Source organism: Anser brachyrhynchus (genome assembly GCF_964034855.1).
Source record: "Anser brachyrhynchus genome assembly, chromosome: 5".
Lineage (NCBI taxonomy): Eukaryota > Metazoa > Chordata > Aves > Anseriformes > Anatidae > Anser > Anser brachyrhynchus.
This window is the reverse complement of record NC_137699.1, coordinates 20,276,435-20,295,351: the sequence shown is the minus strand read 5'-3', so window position 1 is coordinate 20,295,351 and position 18,917 is coordinate 20,276,435. Positions and strand designations below refer to the sequence as shown.

The following is an 18,917-nucleotide window of genomic DNA, read 5'->3' as shown; positions in this document are numbered from 1 at the left end:
TCCCAGGACAGTAAAATCAACATAAATCCTACCTAATAAGTAATTCAAAAGCCCTTTCTCCCCTTGTTTCTGAATCATCTGCATCCCAGCCTTTTTGAGGATCTGGGGTGATGAGACGAGAACAGCGCTCCTTCTGTGGTCATCACATGCTCACGGGGCTGCCAGCCTGCTCTAGCCCTGTTTTCCAGTCGCTCTTTTAAAGTGCTCTCTATCACTGAGCAGCTCTCATTTAAAGTTCTCAGACATGAAGTAATCCTTCTAGCATTTCTAGAGAAAATCTGACAACCATTAAACCTGTTTTACAAGTGGGTAGGCTGAGCTCCAGGCCGCCGGAGATCACAAAGCGTATTTAGGGCCAAACTGCCCGGGCTGACGCGTTCCCCCTGCAGGAGTGACCACCTAGGAGGAATATTAACCCGCTGAGTTAGAGGAGACGAGTGCCCAGGCAGAGGGGAGGGCTGGCCACACAGCCTGCTGTGACTCTGTTTATATATGTATGTATACACATGACTACAGAGTAAATAAACCTAGCTGGCCTTGTGGCTTCGATCCAGAAGTCCCTCGAATGAAGACTCAGTGTACAGTAAACCAAAACACAGCGCTCTGCCCTTTATGCTGAGCCATCAGGCAGGTGGAAATGTAAAGCTCTGCCCGGCTGCTTATTCCCGAGTCACCTTCTTCAGCGTTTGTTATTGCCCAGTGTGTTAGCATGCTGCTCGCTGGGAAATAAATGACTTAATTCACTGCAGCAGTGAGGACACTATTAAAAATTAACCCTGGCAAATGGTCCTGCATATTTTTCAGGCAGAGCCAGTCAAGGGGGAAGAGGAGAGGAGTGCTGTTGAAATCTGATTTGCAGAAAAGGCAAGTGTTGAGTTTTTATTAATATGGATAGTTCACTTTAAGAAGTGCAGTTGTTGGCAAGTGATGATCAAAATTCAGGGAGTTTAAGGCACTTTGTAAAGTTAAAAGCAGTCCAAACAGAGAAGACCCAATAGGCATATTGCAGGGAAGGTCAAAGAATGGGATTGAATGGGAACGTGGATTACTTTTTTGATGTGTAATATATTACCTGTTTACAGAAATAAATGAATTTATCACACGGATGTTATCACCACCTATAAGAAATGTGGTCCACAAATGAAAACTCTTCAGTTTTGGTTCACGTATGGCACCTTTTTCTCACGGCATCACACCAATAATCATATCCTATCTATAGCAGCATGCAGAGTATATTTACAGAAATGAAGGGTTTGCATTAAAAATCTGAGGGAATAGATCAGCTGACAGACAGATCCCTCATTTTCTTGGCTTCGCCTGCCCCCAGCACCCACACAGTATCCATCAAATTGTCTCAAGACAAACCCTTACAGACTGCATTTTAAGCAAGCGTAGGGCTTGGGCAGGGTGCCAGGCTTGGAGAGCAGAGAGCTTTCTGTCCGTGCGCTGACGGTGTGTGCCTTCCCACTCCCTGCCGTCTGCATGCTGCAACCCAGCGCAGGGGAGCTCAGCTTTAGGCTCAGCAAAAAATCACTTGGTGCTCCTTATTCCCTTCGTGTCAGTCAAAGAAAGGGATTTGATCTGCAGCCTGCTGCTGTTAGTGATCCAGCTGATGACACAGAAATCGCACCTCGTTCTGAGAGCAGGAAAACAAACTCCAGCCCTGTCAGTAAACCTCATTCATCTGGCTTTGGTGTAGCAGCGATCAGCATGCTCCATCCCGAGCCTATTGCTCCGTGGGGCCGCCCCGGACCCTTGAACAGCTCCATCCGTAGATGGGGTGATATCTGTAGAGAGTCTGGAGGGTAACATAAGCTGCTGTGCCAGGTGCAGTGACTGTGCAAGCAGATCTGCCCGCTGGCTGGCATGCTTCTCCCAGAAGCATCTCATAGCTGTTGATTTCACACGCCGTTCTGCGATCTGAGGGCCAAGCTGAGGTCTGCGTGTTTCTACCGAACCACCCGCCTGTGTCCACGTGGCAGAAGTATTTCAAAATGTCAGGCTTAAGCAGATACTGTGTTCCAGCAGGGAAGATGATATAAAGCTCCTGCATAAACAATGTTAAGAGTTTCCTGGTTGAAAGGTACTCAGCTATTGCTATGCCCAACCTGGAGACTTTTCCTACTCCAAGATCTTTCCTTATCTGTGGCATTTCAATGGCCATGGTTGAAATATTCTTCTGATTAATTCCTGCTTTTTACTTATTCTCTCTTCTTTATCTCTCAGACAGAGCTTTTTCATTAGTTCCTATCTATCTTACTCAGCCATCTGAGTCCCCAGGCACCAAATCCCTTCGGCTCCCTTGTCGGGCTCTAGGGAGGGGCCATTTCACCCATGGGGAGTGTTGTGGAATAAGCAGCCCCGGTCCTCTCCTGGCCAGGACCTGGCCATGCCCCACGCCACGCAGCAGGAAGGCTTCCAGACTTATCAGCAGGGTAGGGTGGTCACAGGGACCTCTGTTTCTAAGCAGCAAAGATGTTTGCCTAACAAAAAAACGGCGTATCAGAAAGTCGTGCTTGCAAGTACTAGGATACTCCCTGAACGTATTTCCTAGATAGCTGCTGTATAAATGATGAGGAAGTGATTCAAGCGTACGATCACAAACAAGAAGGTGTGTTGTGTGATACGAGATTCCTGCCCTTGCTGGGAAGTTGACTCTGTGACAAACAGGATTTTTCACTGTACGCTTTATGATCCTTTTTTCATTGCGCACAGTCGACAATCAATTTCACTGAACTCTTGATACAGCCAAGCATGCTGCTGCAACAAGACCCAATAGTTGTCTGGAAACACAACACTCTAGAAACATGTTCTTTGTGGAGGTGGGAGTTTTGGAAAGCCCAATAGCTTCAAGTTAGTTTGGCACCTCTTTTTAGGCTAGGCGGTGGGTGTGATCTGAAACTTCCATTGATTTCTATAGGTTTTGAACCACACCCATTCTCTGATTATTTGTTTGTTTGTTTACCTATTTATTTATTTATTTCCCCCATCTTTATATTTCAGTCTCTAGGTTACCGAGGGCTGGACGTGTTGTGAGGCAGATATCTCAAAGGAGAAAAAGATGCCACATGCCCAACAGTGTAATTCCAGCTGCTCAGCTCTCTGGAAAAGAAACTTGTGAACTGCACCTTCAGAATCTGCCTTCCACAAACCAGGAGCTGGCTGGTAAGCACTGAGCACAGCTGACTGCCGCACACCTGTGTTTCTGCTGACTTTGGAGGAAATGTATTCTTAACACCAGTTTAAGTGGTACCCTGACCTGCTACTACGGGGAGTAATCAACTGATAACTTCGAAATTAGCCAGCTGCCACTGTTTGGTACACAACATTACTGTGAATGGTCTGTTAATGAATGTCCCAGTGATATCTCATCCACCACATGGCACAGGGAGTGACCGTATAGGTTTGTGTGTGTGCTCAGAGGACAGGTTTGGGCAGTGGTGACATGTTAAGAGTTGTTAGGGGGTGAACACATTTCAGCACCCTGCTCGGTAGTATTTTAGATGTGTCTGTCTACAGTAGCCTGTACTACAAAATTGCAAGAGCCAAACACTGTATGCAGATTAGTTGCTGCCAGAGAGGAACTGAATTCCACTTACATGTTAAACTCTTGTTTTGGTATAATGCTACTGAAAGGCACGAACTTCAGCTCATCTCAGAATACGGCAGAAAGTTGAAATGAGTCAAGTCTCAGCATATTAGAAGGGGTCAACAGCACTGTTTTGCCCCCTTTAAGCTTTCCAAAAGTTCAGATCCAAATCAGAACGGAGGTTGTCAAAGGTCCATCTCCACTGCTAACAGTGTTGAGCAAGTCTGGAAATGCAAGTTCTTTGCTTGGACCGCAGGAAGTGAGTAGAGATGAGACACGATATTGCAGGAGGGTCATGACCCCTACAGTTAACAGTAGTTTGCAGTCATGAGCTGCTTCCCATTCTGTATTTCTGTCTTCTGCTGAAGGGATTTGAGCAGCCAAATACACAGCGCTCAGCCCAGGCACTAAACCACACTGCAAGGATTTACCTGAGGGTCTCTTCTTTGCTGTTTCAAGAAGAGAAGATGCTGGGATGGAGTGTTTAGGCAGAAGAGTAATCACATAGTGATAAATTGCAGGGTTCACAGGTAGGGAGCTGCCCTGTAAGTATGGCTGGAGGCCCCCATAGCAAGCAACATGCTATGTCCAGTGGGGCCAGTGGGGCTGCCGACAGATCCAGCCCTGAAAACAAACTGTCAGGTGAAGAGTTTGAGGTAGATGTGAGATTTGCATGGACTGAGACATGTTTTAGGGTTTGCAATCCTCTGAAATACCACCAGAGCAATTGTCCTGGTCTCACCCAGCGTGCTGAGTTACTTACCAGAAATACATTTTACTGACAGCACATCAAAAGTACAGGAGCATACCAATAGTCCATCTTCTCTCATCACTAATCCAACCTGGCTGCTGGAATAACAACATACAGAGTCCTTTTACTAAGCATGCATTATGCAAAATCAGAGCGAGGGCTATAAGGAGGATATTAGGAATTCAGGCTTCTCCTGTAATTTTTACATCGAGGAAACATCCTTCCCTATTTATGAGGATAGGATTCTTTCTAGTAGCTAGCATTGACAAGGAAGTTACACAAGGCAGTGACCCAAATACACGTGAATCCCAAGGCTTTCCAAAAAGAGTTTCCATGAGAGAGGGAACCTCAGCCTCTTAAATCCTAGGGAAAAATCCCAGCATGAGATGGCGATGGGTTGCATCACTTCATTCCTGTGAAACTTTTGCTGGACTCACATCCAGGCTGTATGCTACAGATTAAAAAGCAGAAGCAGTTTTGTAGGGTCAAGGGTTCCTTTGACATAGCAGATAAGAAGCCCAGCCATTTTTGGCTTTGTTCAACTCATTCACTGATGCTGAGCCAGAAGCAAGTACGAATCATCTAGCAGACCATGGAGCTGAAATACCCCAGGGAGCGTTGGGAACAGGCAAGGCACTTAAGACAAAAGAAGCACTTTGGCTCTTTGTTAGGACAGGGAGCCGTGTCCTCGCAGATATTGGTGCTGGGTCTAGGATTACATAGGTAGATACAGGGGGTTGTTCCAGCCCAAACAGCGGGAATGTCTGACCCCTCACCTACCTGCTGACTTCCTCCCTACATCACTGCAGACTGTGTCCCTGACAGCTGACTTCCTTCCCTGTAGGACAGGGATTTGTGAAGGACTTTTGTCAGAGCTCTTGTCTTAGTGTGGCTTGCTGCGGTGCTTTTGGAGTGATGGCTGAAAGCCTTGGTGTACATGAGTTGCATGCAGAGTAAGCTTTGAACTGTACAAACTGCATGCAAACTGGTGGTGTAATTGCATGCAAACTGGTGCTTTGCACTGATTAATTTTTTTAAAAGGCTCAATTTCTCCACCGCTTCACACCATATGTTGTCACTTACACTGATGGGAAGTGAATATAAATTGACACCTTTCTGATTTGGTAGCATTTTGTGGTGGCTTTGCATTGGCACAAAAGCAAGTACATGCTGCAAAGCTGCTGGTTCCCCTGCCTGAAGACAGCTAGATGAATTACACAGCTAACGCCTGCCTGGAAAAACAGAACTGTAAACGCAGTGAGGTCACAAGTTTTCTTTGCACTGCAGAGAACAAGTGATGCTCCTGAAAAACTATGGCAAAACAGTCCTCGACCTTAACTCCTTTCCAACATCAATTCATTTTTCTCCTAGTTTAATGTTGAAAACTAAGTTGTAACTCAATCATTGGCCGTGGAATTCATCCCAGAAGAAATGCAAGGACCACCAACAATGTGGACCAGGTGTGAATTATAAATAGCATCAGCAAGAGGCCTTCTGTGTCCAGGGGCATTAATTCCACAGCCAGCACTATTCCTTTTATATTTTTATTTTAAGCCTGCCATTTTTAAAGCCCTCTCAGCAAGACCATCTCTTGCTCGAGATTTGTTCAGCACCAAACATGGTGAACACCCTAAACTAAATGAAACCCCTATGGTAATACTATAGTTGTTACAATATTGGGTTTTGTAACTACCGATTCTTTAGTAAAAATTGTTCTTTGACAGCTGCAGGGCAGCTTTAGACTTGTCCTGTGCAGTGGGACAGGATGCCACATAGCCTGGAAGAGAAGATGTGTGCAATCAGCATCCTTGGGCTTCCCAAACACAGGAAGTGGTTTGACACAAGAAACTGAGAAAGGTAGATGGCCTTGAAGAGAGACACAAAACAATAATCTTTATTTTATACGCAAACATTTCAAGTTACCATTGATTCATCTTGAGTCAAGAATGATAAATAACATGGGAGTGCAAGCATGCTCAGTATTTTTTCAGATTAAGAAAATTTTTGTTTCTTTTTTCCTGTGAAAGTGTGAAGGGAGAGAATTCTTACCTCTATTTATTTATTCATTTACAACTCTTAGTTTAAATTAGGAGATAAACCCCTCTGGAATTAGGAAATTCTGACTTGGTTGTTCAAGTGTTAATACAGTATCCTATCTCACCTTTGCTACCTCATGTCTCTCATCCCGATCAGTCACCTCAACCACACATTAATGCTGCCACTTCTGGGCAGAGTCACTTTGTCGTGAGCCAAAATCTCTTTCTAAAACAATAATGCAAAGGAAGGAAAGAACCCTCTGGTACAGCATTTGCGCTGGATATTGCTTGAAAGTAAGTGGAATTCCACTGGATTTTTTCCCTCCCAGCATAACTGAATCTGCCTAGGGCTTAAGATAATGGGATAGCCCTACAAAATAAGCTGGTGGCACCACATTTGAAGCCTGTCATAAGCTTACCTTTTCTTTAACAAACTCTTCTCCATACAAAGGTCGTACTTGCTATTTTTGTTGCCTTCTAGTACCCAGAAGACACATCCAGAAGCCCTACCAAGCCAAGGAGGGGGTTTATTTTCTTTAGGGGGCATGCAGCAGTGGGAGGAGATGGACTTTGTCACTCAAGACCTTGCTAAGGCTCTGGAGTGCTTGGTCAGCTTCAGTCCTCACGCTGCTTCTGGGTTACCTCCATAAAGTCAGTTGGTTTACTTCATTACAGTAGCAGAGACAAGGAAATTATGATTGCCAATGTTTCACTGTGAGATAAATACTCGAAAAAAAATTTAGTTAAAATTTGTTTAGGTCTAGTTCAGCTTGAAAAGATACAGCTTTGTACAAAATGCCATATGTTGCCTGACGAAGCTTTCCTTTCATATTGCACTTTATGAATTCACATAAGCCTGTGAAAAGGAGCAAAAACAAATGTCTGCATTCAGTGAGTCAGGGAAAATGTTTTTTAACTGGATCTTCTCATTGTCCTTTCTTTTCATGCCAGATGTAGTTATAGCTAAATAAATTCAATTCACAGGCTTCTATCTTCCTCTGGATCTTTAGATCAGTTCTTAGTCCCTCCAAGGCTCATTCATTGCTTCTGATGATGACGTCCTGAACACCTGCTGGGATCAAAACTGTTCTTACATCATCTTCTGAACACAGTGACTTCAAGCACATGAAATCATGAGGTTAATACCATAGTTGAGGTTTCAAACAAAGCTCTTTCTGGGGATCTGAGCTGAGGTTTTTCAAAAGGCCATGGCAATGGCAAGTTCTTTATCAATACAGGAATTACCAAAGGTAGTAAATGTTCTGCCATACAGCAACATGGGGGAAAGGTCCAGCAGAATGGTCATCCAGTCTGGATGAGGGAGTCACAACCACAATTTAAATTCCTCTCAGATCAGTTCTGATTTTTGCCTTGTATAAAATGGTGGTGAATGTTTCTGTTCTGTGTTATCTACTTGGAATAATAAGCTTTTGGAGGAACATCTTTTACCATACATGCTGTATTTTACCTGGGCGTGTTTGCTGTATTGACACTTTATTTTGTGTAGAGATAAAGTAAGAAAAGTTGGAAATCAAATCAGAATGGAGAAACCCTGAAGATAAGTGCGGACTAACAACTAAATTTCTGTTCCTCTGCTTTCAATACAGTGTAGCACTGTGGCAGGGGTAGGATGGCTAATGAAAACTGAATACACAGAAATGGAAGTTACCCAGGGAGAACGCAAAATTTCAGGAGTTTAATACACTTTACCTGGCAAATGAGTAATTTCTGCCTTGCTGTACTGAAAGAGCATCTTAAACAAAAATGGTATGATACTACAGAGACTGAGGACTGCAAATGCAGTGCTGAAGATGCTGAGAGGTAAAGGAGAAGTGGTCTAGGCTAACACATACCCATCAGTCTGAACCCTAACAGTACATAAAATTTTAAAACAAATCTTAATTGAAAGCATAATTACTAAAGGAAGATTACAGCTACCCTTTGTAAGAGGACTAATCTTCTAAATGAAGAGACTATTACAGATCTAGGTAGTTTGGAACTTCAGAATAGCCTTCAGTACTGTGCCCCAAAGGAAATAGGTTGTTTGCTAGAGAAGAATGTATTCTCACAAGACAAAAAGGTGTTTACAGAGCTGGCTAATAGGGAGAAAAGATTGTGCTGAAATGGGGAGTATCAGGCAGAAAGTTTGTAGTGATGGTTCTTACGGACAATACTCATCTTAATTTCTGTTATGGCCCTTTTGAAAAAAAAATATAGAAGCATGCTAATGACATTTGATAATGATTAAACAGCATGATCAGAGGAAGACTGGAAAAGAGGATGGGGTAATAAGAATAGAATAAAATGTAGTGATACAAAGTGCAGAGTCAGGTACTTAGAAAACCTTTTGTTGTAGTGGGGATTTCCACTCCCCTTGTCTTTGCAGATAGGGAAGACAGAGAGGAACCTCATCTTAGTAGTCAATGATTATGAGCAACCACTTCGATGTGACCTCAATAACCTGTTCGCAGGATACCAGACATGGTATTTCCAGTACAGAAATGAGACTATTTATTCCACTGCATAAGACCTGGAGTAAATTACACAGTTCTGGTCATCCATCTTCAAGAAAGAAAAGCTAGAAAAGAAAAACACAGATGATAAGAATTGTGAGCTTGCCTTTTATGATGGGAGATTTTGAGCTTGGCTTGTATGACTTAGCAAAATAAATGTCAAGATGAGATGAGAGTGGGCCCTATAAATATATCAGAAAAGCAAACATCAGAGAGGAGGAGTTATTTTTAGCTGAAAACTATTTTGGCAAAAGAACAAATAGGTATAAACTGGCAATAAATAATTTTAGCCTATAAATTAGGAGGTCTGCAATCCTCAGAGAGACACTTTGGACCCATCTTTCAAAAGAACAGTCTGACAGGTAGAAGATACTGACAGGTATCTAAATGACTCTCATGCAGTTACTTGCAATAGCAGGAAACTGGTTCCCCTAACCAGAAAACCCCTTCATGGTTCTGTGTTTCTAAATATAGTGCAATGGAATTCCTAAATGTTAATAATAAAACTATCAACTGCAATTAGCAATTAATCAGTAATATTTGTGAGTGAGTGGGATGAAGGTCCCTTCCAATCACTAACATTCTGTGATTTCTGTGACTGGCTGTTGTTTGGATACACTGGATAAAACCACAAGGACAGTTGTATCTCCTTTTCAAAAGACCCCAGAAGAAAAGCGTGTCTGTCTAGGCTTGGTTTTCAGAGAAAGTTTCACCTGATTCCATTCATTTGGGCAGCACCAATATAATTAATCCAGTCTAACCTGTTTTAGCTTGTGGATTCTCACCTGTAATGGTGAGATCAAAATCAGGTCCAAGGTCTCTGAATGGGTCCAGGGTATGCTAATTGTTAATACTAAAATTTAACATTTTCCACATTTCATGGCACAACTGAAGTATAACTCCTATAAAGCTTCATGTATGTACAACATGATTCCTGGATAGAGATCACATCAGTTCCACAGTTATTAATTTACAGGTTTCTCGCTGACCTTAGCTCAGCTCTGGGAATGGTGCCAGAACAATTACAGTAACTCTGAACAGTGCAGGCATAAAGCTCCTGTATTTACTCTGAAATTGTGCCAGATTTTCTCTTGCTCAGCGATGGAAAGATGCATTTCTCCTTTGATTGGTTTCAAATAGTTCAGGCTGTGTTGGCTATAACAAGATTATTTCAGCAAAGAAGCAGAAGAATAAACTACTATGCAGAGGTGTGCATACACTATATACTTACTCCGTAGATAACCTTTAGGAAATGTAAACCAAGAATAGATGTGGGGGGAAACTAAGCCAAGGTGACTTATGCTTGTTATCCAGAAGGTAAGTGAAAGAACTGGAAATAAAATTCAAGGGGCAGATGCTTCATTTGGTGTTGTTTTCACTGAATCACGCTACCTTCCTGGAGCACGTCAAGGCCCGTTGCCTTCCTTCCTGTGAAGGTGGGCAGCTGGACTGCAACGGCAGCAGGTGGAGCTGAGTGTGCTCATCACCTCGGAAAAACAGGCCCCTGGTGATCTTCTCTGACGTTAATCAACCGTCAGGCCCTGCAAGAGGGGAGGCAACACATTTCCTGATCTGTGGTCTAAGATAGTGTTTTCCAAAGCCTAGAGTGAATTTCATGTTGTTGCAGAGGAAATGATGATGCAATCGTCCAGCAGCTGCTGTGCTCCAATATCCTTGCAAAGGTATGGTATATATTGACAGTGTGGGTATTGATGTGTGTGTGCAAGCAGTGTGTTCAAAATCCCAGTCTCTTGTTAATGGCAGGCAGGCCACTGTGTCTCCTGCCCAAACCTATCTTCCTACCCTCAAGAGGAATAGTGCTAAGGGTTGTTCCCAGGAAAACAAGGAAAATCAGGGATGTAAACCCTGAATATTCACGCTTTTCATGTGGGACCGCTGAGGGCATGATCTCCTTTTTCTAGATGCCTGATTTATGAATGCTATATGCAAAGTGTGGAAATGTTGATTCTTCCTAACTGCAAGTAAAAATGATAAGAGCAATGTTCTGAATAAATATATTGTGATGAGTTGGAAAGATCAGGTAATGTGTGTCTTTCAACAGGCAAATTTAATTTATGGACAGATGAGTCTGGATGATTGAATTAACCCAGTTTAATGAATTACTCCTTCTCAGTGGAGCTGTGAAAACTGTCTGTATTGTACTTCAGCCCCTCGCTTTTTCAAATAAATCATATTAAGGCAAAGTAAACAAGTTTGGTTCAGAGAGTGGAAGGGCTATTAGTATGGTCAGTTAAGATGGCTCTGCAGATGCCTGGTAAATTGTTGAATCCCAGGAAGTTAATCCCATACACTAGCCTGTCTGTGCCCTGGGTGTGTACTTAACACTAATAGCTCTGTGTCTTCATTCCCGAGCTCTTAGTTCAGCAGAAACATGCCATCATGCCTAACATACGTGGTACAAAGATTTGCTTTGGAAAGTCTGTGAAACATTCAGATGGTATACTTAGGAATGTCCCAGAAAATCCCCCCCAGCTCCCCCCAGAATTAGTAAGTATTCTTTATTTATACCAGGGGCTGAATAGTGAAAAAGCAATGGGATGATGTGCTAGCACTCTCCAACCAGGAGATGGTGAATGGGGTAAGAATTGCGCGTTGTTGCTCACTCACTGAGCGTTGCACCACCAGAGCAATGAAAGTTGTAACACATCTGCTGGACCCAGATTATGACAAACCAAATGTCTAGATTTTTTGGCTACTCTGCTGTGAAAGCTTAAGCTTTGTTTCATCTGTTTGTTGCTTGGGTTTATTTATTAATTTTTTTTGTTGTTGGTGGTTTTTTTTTTCATGTTTTAGCACTGAGAGCTGGAGGGGTAACCAGCCCTAGGAGAGCTGTTAGCAGTGCATAGGGTAGCCAGCGGGGTGTCAGAACCCCTTTCTACAGAATTCCCAGTTATGTGCCAGTCTGCGAAACCGCTTTCAGATCCCAAAGGGGACAGCCATGCCCCAACTAACACCTAATTTTTCCTTAATGCCTGTAACGAGCCCCCCTGCCAGCCGTGCCCGGGGCCTACCCGGCGGCGGAGGCCGGGGCCTGGCGGCGGGCGGTTGCCGGGTGACGGACGGCCCCGGGCCGCAGGTAGGGGCCGGCCCCGCCGCGGGGCCGGGTGAGGCGGCTCCCAGGGAAGGCTCCGGGGCCCTTCCCTTCGCGGCTCAGCCCGGTTTCGGCAGCTCCTGGCCCCGGGCGAGGCAACCCCGGCTCCTTGTGCCGCGGTCGGTCGCGGGGGTGGCAGCTCGGAGCAGCCGGGCAGCGGCGCAGGGCGGGGTTTGTGCTTTGTTATTAAACACTTTGTGCTAACTAGCGACAGAAGACGGTGAGGGGTAGGGCTTAACCTGCTAAATGCCGGCTTGCTGTTACAGGCCGTCAAAATGGCTTTTGTAGCGATTAATTTGTTCGTCTGGTCTGCGCCTGGCACGCTCCGAGGCTGGCGTTGCTGTAGCGAAACGCGAGCAGAGGTGGAGGATGAGGTTTGTTTGGGGCTGGTAGGGAGCCGGGTGTGTCTAACCGTGCCGTCGTGTTTTACGCTCTGGTAAGCAAAGATTTTGGTGAATAAACAGCCCAGGTCACTTCCAAATTGTGGAAGCATCCCTGAGTTTTTTATTATGTTGAGCTCTTCCGTAATTTTCAGCTCCTTCCGAAAGAAACAACTTGCAAATGACGGCTGAGTAGGCACGATTTATAAAAATGCAGCATCTTCTGACGGGTTTTAAGCTTAGTTCAGTTTCTTGCAGAAAGGGCCCATTGTATCGCAGGTGTGTTCCCTACCTTGGAATCCATATGTGATACAGAGAGTGGTTTGGGGGGGAACCCCCTAAAAGGAAGAGGCTCGTGATGCAGGTGATGCCCGTAGTTTTTGATAGACAGTAACTATACTGAATTGAATATCTTAAGCTCTCCTGTCAGCCTGTCTGTAAAGCCTGTGCTGTCCTGGCTCTGCACCTAACCTGTAGCATTTGCTTGGAAAAATCATCATTTTGTGATATGTATGTTTCTCTTCACCTGTTCGTTTCCATTCCAACTGCTTTTGCAAGGCAAAATTTTCAGGTGTGTGATACAGTGAAAATATATTCAGTGTTGCCTTTAACCTTTTACCTGCTACAGCCTGATGCCAAGGCTTTCTGTAACAGATTCTGCTTATTCTTACAGCCTAGGAAATGACTGTTTTTTGAGTAAATAATTGTTCAGCAAATAAGTTCTTCTTATACATGTGTAGATTTTTCTGTACTAAATCCTTCATGTTCTCCTTGGGAAACTTTTCAGTTATGCTTCCATTAAGCTCTTCTAGGCTGTACAGCTTAATGTCCTGTTACACTTCTAAGACCTATTGAGCACGATCTTCTGTTTTAGCTGATGAAGAAGTACTTTGTATTGTTAACTGTAGAATGCTCAGTCTGTGGCATGTTTTTTTTTTAAGATCGTGTTCTTACTGTTGTTTAAGCAGGATATGGAGCAATGAAACAAGAAATTGCACTATAAGCAAATGCGTCATTGAAGATAAATGGAGATGAATGACTGACCACTCAATGAAAGCCTCTATAGCAGTGGGATGGAAAGCGAAAGAGAAAGAACAGCAGTGCCATTGAAGGAAAAGGTAAAATAATTGAAAATGTACAAAAGACTGAAAATGCTTCAGTACTTATAAAAATCGGCTCCCATTTATTTTATTTCTCCATTTTATGTGTTTTGTCTGACTTGAACAATTCGCACAAGAGAACTTGCATTAAAAATGAAATGTTCAGATATGTCAGAGCTCAGGGTTACTGTCACGAACAGATTTATTATGTTTTTATGGTCTGTGTGTTCTCTCTCGGCTTTAATACTGAGAACATTGGTAGGGAGATGAAGTTTCAGACAGCGTGCACCACTTTTAGTGAGAAGCAGCGTAAGAACGGTCAGAGCCCTGTGCTCCTCTGCTGGCTGTGCAGTGAAAAGTGGGGACTGCATGCCTGCACGTCCCTGTAGGTCTTACCTCAGGAGATTGGTAAGTGGATACATGCACCTATGGTAGTTTGTTAATTCAGTCTTGTGCTGCTGTCAGTGGAATAGAGAACATCAGACTCCATCATCAGCCTGTTTTTCCTGAACTCTAGGGACCTGATTCCATCTGAAAGCAGGGTTCAGATTCAATACAAGACCAACTGTGAGTTTAGCATGAGAGTAGGGTGATTATTATTATTATTATTACTATTAGTGTGTGCGCTTATTTAACTGAAGCTTCTTAAGGGCATGGTTAAAGAAACACACTTAATTTCCAAGTTTAAAGTAGTATAAAATTTAATTCTGCAAAATAGTATCATTATGTGATAGGCCATAAATTTGGGATTGCCAGATTTGTCACTAATGTGAATGGTTTAATATTTATTCAGGAGGAATTATAAGTAGGTTATTTTTAAGTAAAAAAAAAAAATCATGAGCTTCTCAGAGAAATGAATGTGTAAATTTAATTTGCTAGTAAAATGGTTAGTGTCTTTATACTTTCAGTAGATTCTTAAGTTGGCTTAAAAAATACTTGGGAGGGAAACCTATTTTATATCAGTAGGCCTGCAAGTCCTTGCTATAATATAAATCATAAGTCCAGATTTGCTGTGCCAGATGTAATAAAAGCTAATTTATCTGTATTAAAAGGAAAAGATTTTAGACTCTGGCCAGTTCAAAGAAGCATTATCTGATAGTTGTTTGTTTTTTTTAAGAAAAAAGAGAGAAGAAATTCAGAAAGCACTTCTTTCTTTTATTGTATCTCACATCAAAGGATTTGAAGTATAATAGAACTCTGACTGTTTGTCCTGCAGTTTTTGCACCTTGAGTTTTAATTTTTCAGCATTGAGTTCTAACACTACTTTGGTTTCTATTTTTTAACGTTACTAGTATAAATAATGTTTGGGTATGTTTTTGTTTCATTTTAATAGAGAATCCATCCAGGTTCAAAGCAATGAACATGGGGAGGAAAGATATATAGAATGAAGTGCTTTAAATAAATTACTGCTTCTTGGGAAAGAGCATTCAGCTACTGTGGTAGTTCTCTGAAAATATCATCTTGCAGCTGGTCAGAAAGAAACAGTGTTAAAACTTCTAAGAAAAGGAATTGAAAAGAGTATAAATTCATGTTCTGTCTCTGTGCCTGTATCTTGAATCTTATGTGCAGTTCTGACCTTGGAAAGTAAATGGCAGAAGTGAAATTGTTTCCATGAAATAGAACAAAGATGAGAAATGGAAAAGAGACAAAATAAAATAAGACTTTTCAGCTAGAAAAAGATGAAAAAGAAATGATGCAAAAGAAAGGTATAAACTAAGGAATGGTGTGGATAGATGGATAGATTGTCCATAATTGTGTCTAACCGTTTGTGACTTCATTTATAATTTAGTCTTCACAACAACCTATGACAGTAACTTCTACAATCTAAACAAATACGGTGCAAAAATACCCTTTTTCCTTTTTAAAAACTGCGTTTTGTTAATCCTTAGTTGTTGGATGACTACTTGTCATAAGACGTGACAAATAACTGCTTCCCTAATTATTTTCCCTGGCTGTCAAACACAATACACCTTTTGGCTCAGGATGTTACTAACTAGCTGATTGCCAGAAATGAAGACAATATGTCAGAGGAAGGATTGCTTGGGACTACTTCTGTTTCTGATAGTATTTTTTTAAGCATCTGTTTTTGTCTACAGTAGCTAGCTGGCCCTCTGCCTCGACCCAGCATGACAGTTATAACACAACCTAATTAGTAGCCTAAATTGATTTTATAAAGTCCTTTGCACTGTAAGTTGTCTGCCCTTGCTAAAATTTTGAGGCTGGGTGTTACTAAATAAGCTCTTGCACCGTCTTGCACTGCTCGGTGTTTTCCTATGAGTTAAATTAGAATTGGTTTCCTTTTATTCAATATATCCCATGTGAGCAACACATGGAAATCGGAAACATCCCAGCTTTGAAAACGACTCTTCAAATGGCTTCGCATGCCATGGACTCTCTTGCTTCAATCAGCTTAATTACCTAATAAAACGGGCTGAAAATTGTTGAGGGGCAGCAGAGCACTTTAAAACTCAGAAATGCTATATGTGATGCATTTTCATCCTGCATAGAAGTTTGGATTTCAAAGGGCTCATAAAGGCAGTGCAACAGTAGCTGGAAAAAAAAGGCTGTTTTTATTGTCCATTCCTGAGATGGAATCTGGGAACGCTTCTAAATGGTGGATAATAAAAATGCTTTGAAGACCAAGAACAGTTTTTCTTCTTGGCACCTTTAGACTACCACCTTAGTCCTGGGTCCAGGGGTCAGACTAGCCTGAGAACAAGCAGTGATGTTGTAAGTTTGATGTGGTATTTTGCTCCTCCCTGGTACTTCGTTCACCTGTGCAGAGAGACAGTAGTGGATGCATCTCTTTACTTTGTATCTCAGAAAACAGAGCAGCACTGTGACAGTTTTACTCTAATGAATGGAGAGAGCCTACAAGAGCTTTGGACGTAAAGAGGAAAATGGGGAATGCGTTGGAGAGACACCAGTGTACAGGTCACTTAGCTTCTTCAGGTGGGAGAGGATCAACTGATGTTAAAGTCTCTTGCCTTAAGCCCCAGACAAAGACAGCAGGACTAGATTAAAAGCAACATTTATGCAGTGTGAGTTTTTTTCTGTAACAGGACAAGATAATTAGGGAACACTAAACCAAAAAGTAAGTTTGCAATGCGAGTGAACGCTTTCTTGATATTGTCCCTTGTCTTTGCAACACTGACATTGCCTTGTATATAATATTTTTCAGTGAAATTTTAATTCTCTGTGGGACATATAAACTTGCACTTTAATCCTCTGCAACCGGTGAGAGTCAATTTCAAACTACTTGCACAGCATGGCTACCAGCAGAATATGGTAGGATCAAGACAAGTCAGTTGGCAAATGTGTTTAATCACTGACAAAAGCTTTATTTATTAAATAGCTAACTCTGTGCTAATAGAAGATGTCCAAAGACCTCACCCACTGGCACTAATTCAATGAGATGGTTGCTTGAGTGATGAATTAGCTGTAAGCCACACATTCAGATCTTGATTATTTTTTATTCCCCCTTAAAATATGTTTTCGTCGTGCTGCTTCTTGTTTTCTAAATATATATTGCAGCCTATGTGCTTAGACGGTATTGTTTATTTTTCCAGATGTTAAACATCTTAAGCGGAGAGCTCCCTGAAGGTAGTTTTTCTTTTAATGTACTCAGACTGGAATACAGACTGTTTGAAGGATGTGCAGTGCTGATCTTGGGCACTGAGGGCTGTCTGGCTGCCTTTCTCCAGCCCAGCTCAGAAGCAGTATGCTGGGATTCATATTTTTAAGTCGTCTCAGTCAAATCAGAACCTAAACAAGAAACAGCTTGGGCAATTTTTGCCTTTACCTGTGGGACTTCTTGTTAACCAAACTGCCTCAGCATGCCATGGCTGATTAATTAGAACAGGTACCTTCATCCTGCTTGTAGATCACATCTCATAGAGGTGTTGTGAAGAAGGAATACCTATTTTGGGGGCCTTGTGGGAAAGCCTTTGTTAATACCTGAAATTATACCAGCAAGTGCTTTTATCTTGGGTGAGGCAGGTGATGAACTTTTTTTTACTTGGGTACCCCCTTTTCACTAGGCGTAAAGTTATTCATGTAAGTCTTCAGGATTAGGGCCTTAAAACAATGGTGCTGAGTTAGCTTTTCCTTTTGGAGCTTGGAGAGCGTGTAGCGCATGGATAATTGCCAGACACGTCAAGATGGCCCTGTGTGCCCCAAAACTGGTCATGATTTCTTTAACTGTATTGCTGTTAATAAAGATACTCTCTCTACAAAACCTTGCTTTGTGATGTCCTCAGAGCATCACAGCTACGGTAACATACCTAGTATCTGCAATCTAAGTAATTGTTGAATATTTGCTTGTAACATGCGAATACTGGTCCTTTTGAATGCTAGGAAGGTAAATGACGTGGCTGACATTTTAGAGAAAATAATTGCTTGGGTTATTGTCCTTTGAAGGTTACAGAATATCTGATAGATATTAAGATAACCAATGGAGTGTTAAACCTGAGATCAAATCTTAATTCATTCTTAGAGGATGCATGTATCTGTGCATTCTGTCTTCTGAAATAAGAATAGGATATTGGAAATAGGGTCCAAGGAGAAGAATATTAAGCATTTTCTTATGAAAGCCTTCATTTAGGCTGGTACTATGGTTCAAATTAATATCTGTACCTTGGGAATAATTGAAAAGAATAACTTATTTTAACAAAGCTGAAACTGTAATGTTAAGGATTGCTTAAAAATAATTATTTTCCCCAATTTTTGTCTCCAATGATATCTGTTACATTTAAGGTGTTGATGAAAGGTGGAGAGGAGTGAGGACAGAAAGCAGAAGAGCCTCTTGAGCCGTTTTCTTGCAAAAGAAAATGTAAAAAAAAATGTACCTAGGGCGTCTTGCAATTTCAGCCGAGGATTTATGTAATCCATGCTCATTCAGAGTTCATAGCCATGTTCATTCAAAGCGCATAACCACTTGCACCACAGCAGGTATCAGTGAACGTTCGTAGCCAGTTAGATGTTGCCACCGATCCCTTCCTACCACAATGCTCTAAAAATAAAAACAATCGAATGGACTTTGGTAGTGTCTCTGACACATAACAGCACATATAATAAAGAGCAATGTGCTTTTTATCCTGCTATCACAACATTTGACAAGCTGGTTCCAGAGTGATTTAATTTAGAGGCATTTCCAGCACACGTGATAAAAATTTCTCATCACCTTACAACCTCCTTGGCAGGATGTGGGGAAGTATTACCTACCTAGCTTTTTTAATACATGCAATCTGTAGATATATAAAGGAAAAACTGGTGGCATTTAAATGCATTGCCTTTTTATTTATTACTGCTATGTTTTGGAAGAATATGAAACACCTTTTACCTCAAGAGTGTCATCTCAAACCCAGTCTGGGTTTGTAGTGTGGGCTTTCCTCTCTAGGGCCACTGCTTCTTTGGATGACAGCGCAGTTTGAGCTC

At 42.0% G+C, this 18,917-nt stretch overlaps 1 protein-coding gene across 9 annotated transcripts in view; it reads left to right on the top strand.

The window, feature by feature from the left end:
• Positions 1-18,917, top strand: part of LRRC56 (leucine rich repeat containing 56) — an 81,997-nt gene that overhangs the window by 7,102 nt on the left and 55,978 nt on the right. For 2 of the 9 annotated variants that reach the window (XM_080592609.1, XM_080592607.1), the window contains 2 exons: positions 3,004-3,165; positions 13,350-13,499. In XM_080592609.1, coding sequence (XP_080448735.1) covers positions 13,455-13,499 — 45 coding nt within the window. In that variant the 5' untranslated portion in view covers positions 3,004-3,165; positions 13,350-13,454. The other 7 variants (XM_080592605.1, XM_080592600.1, XM_080592610.1 and 4 more) reach the window with 6 other exon arrangements.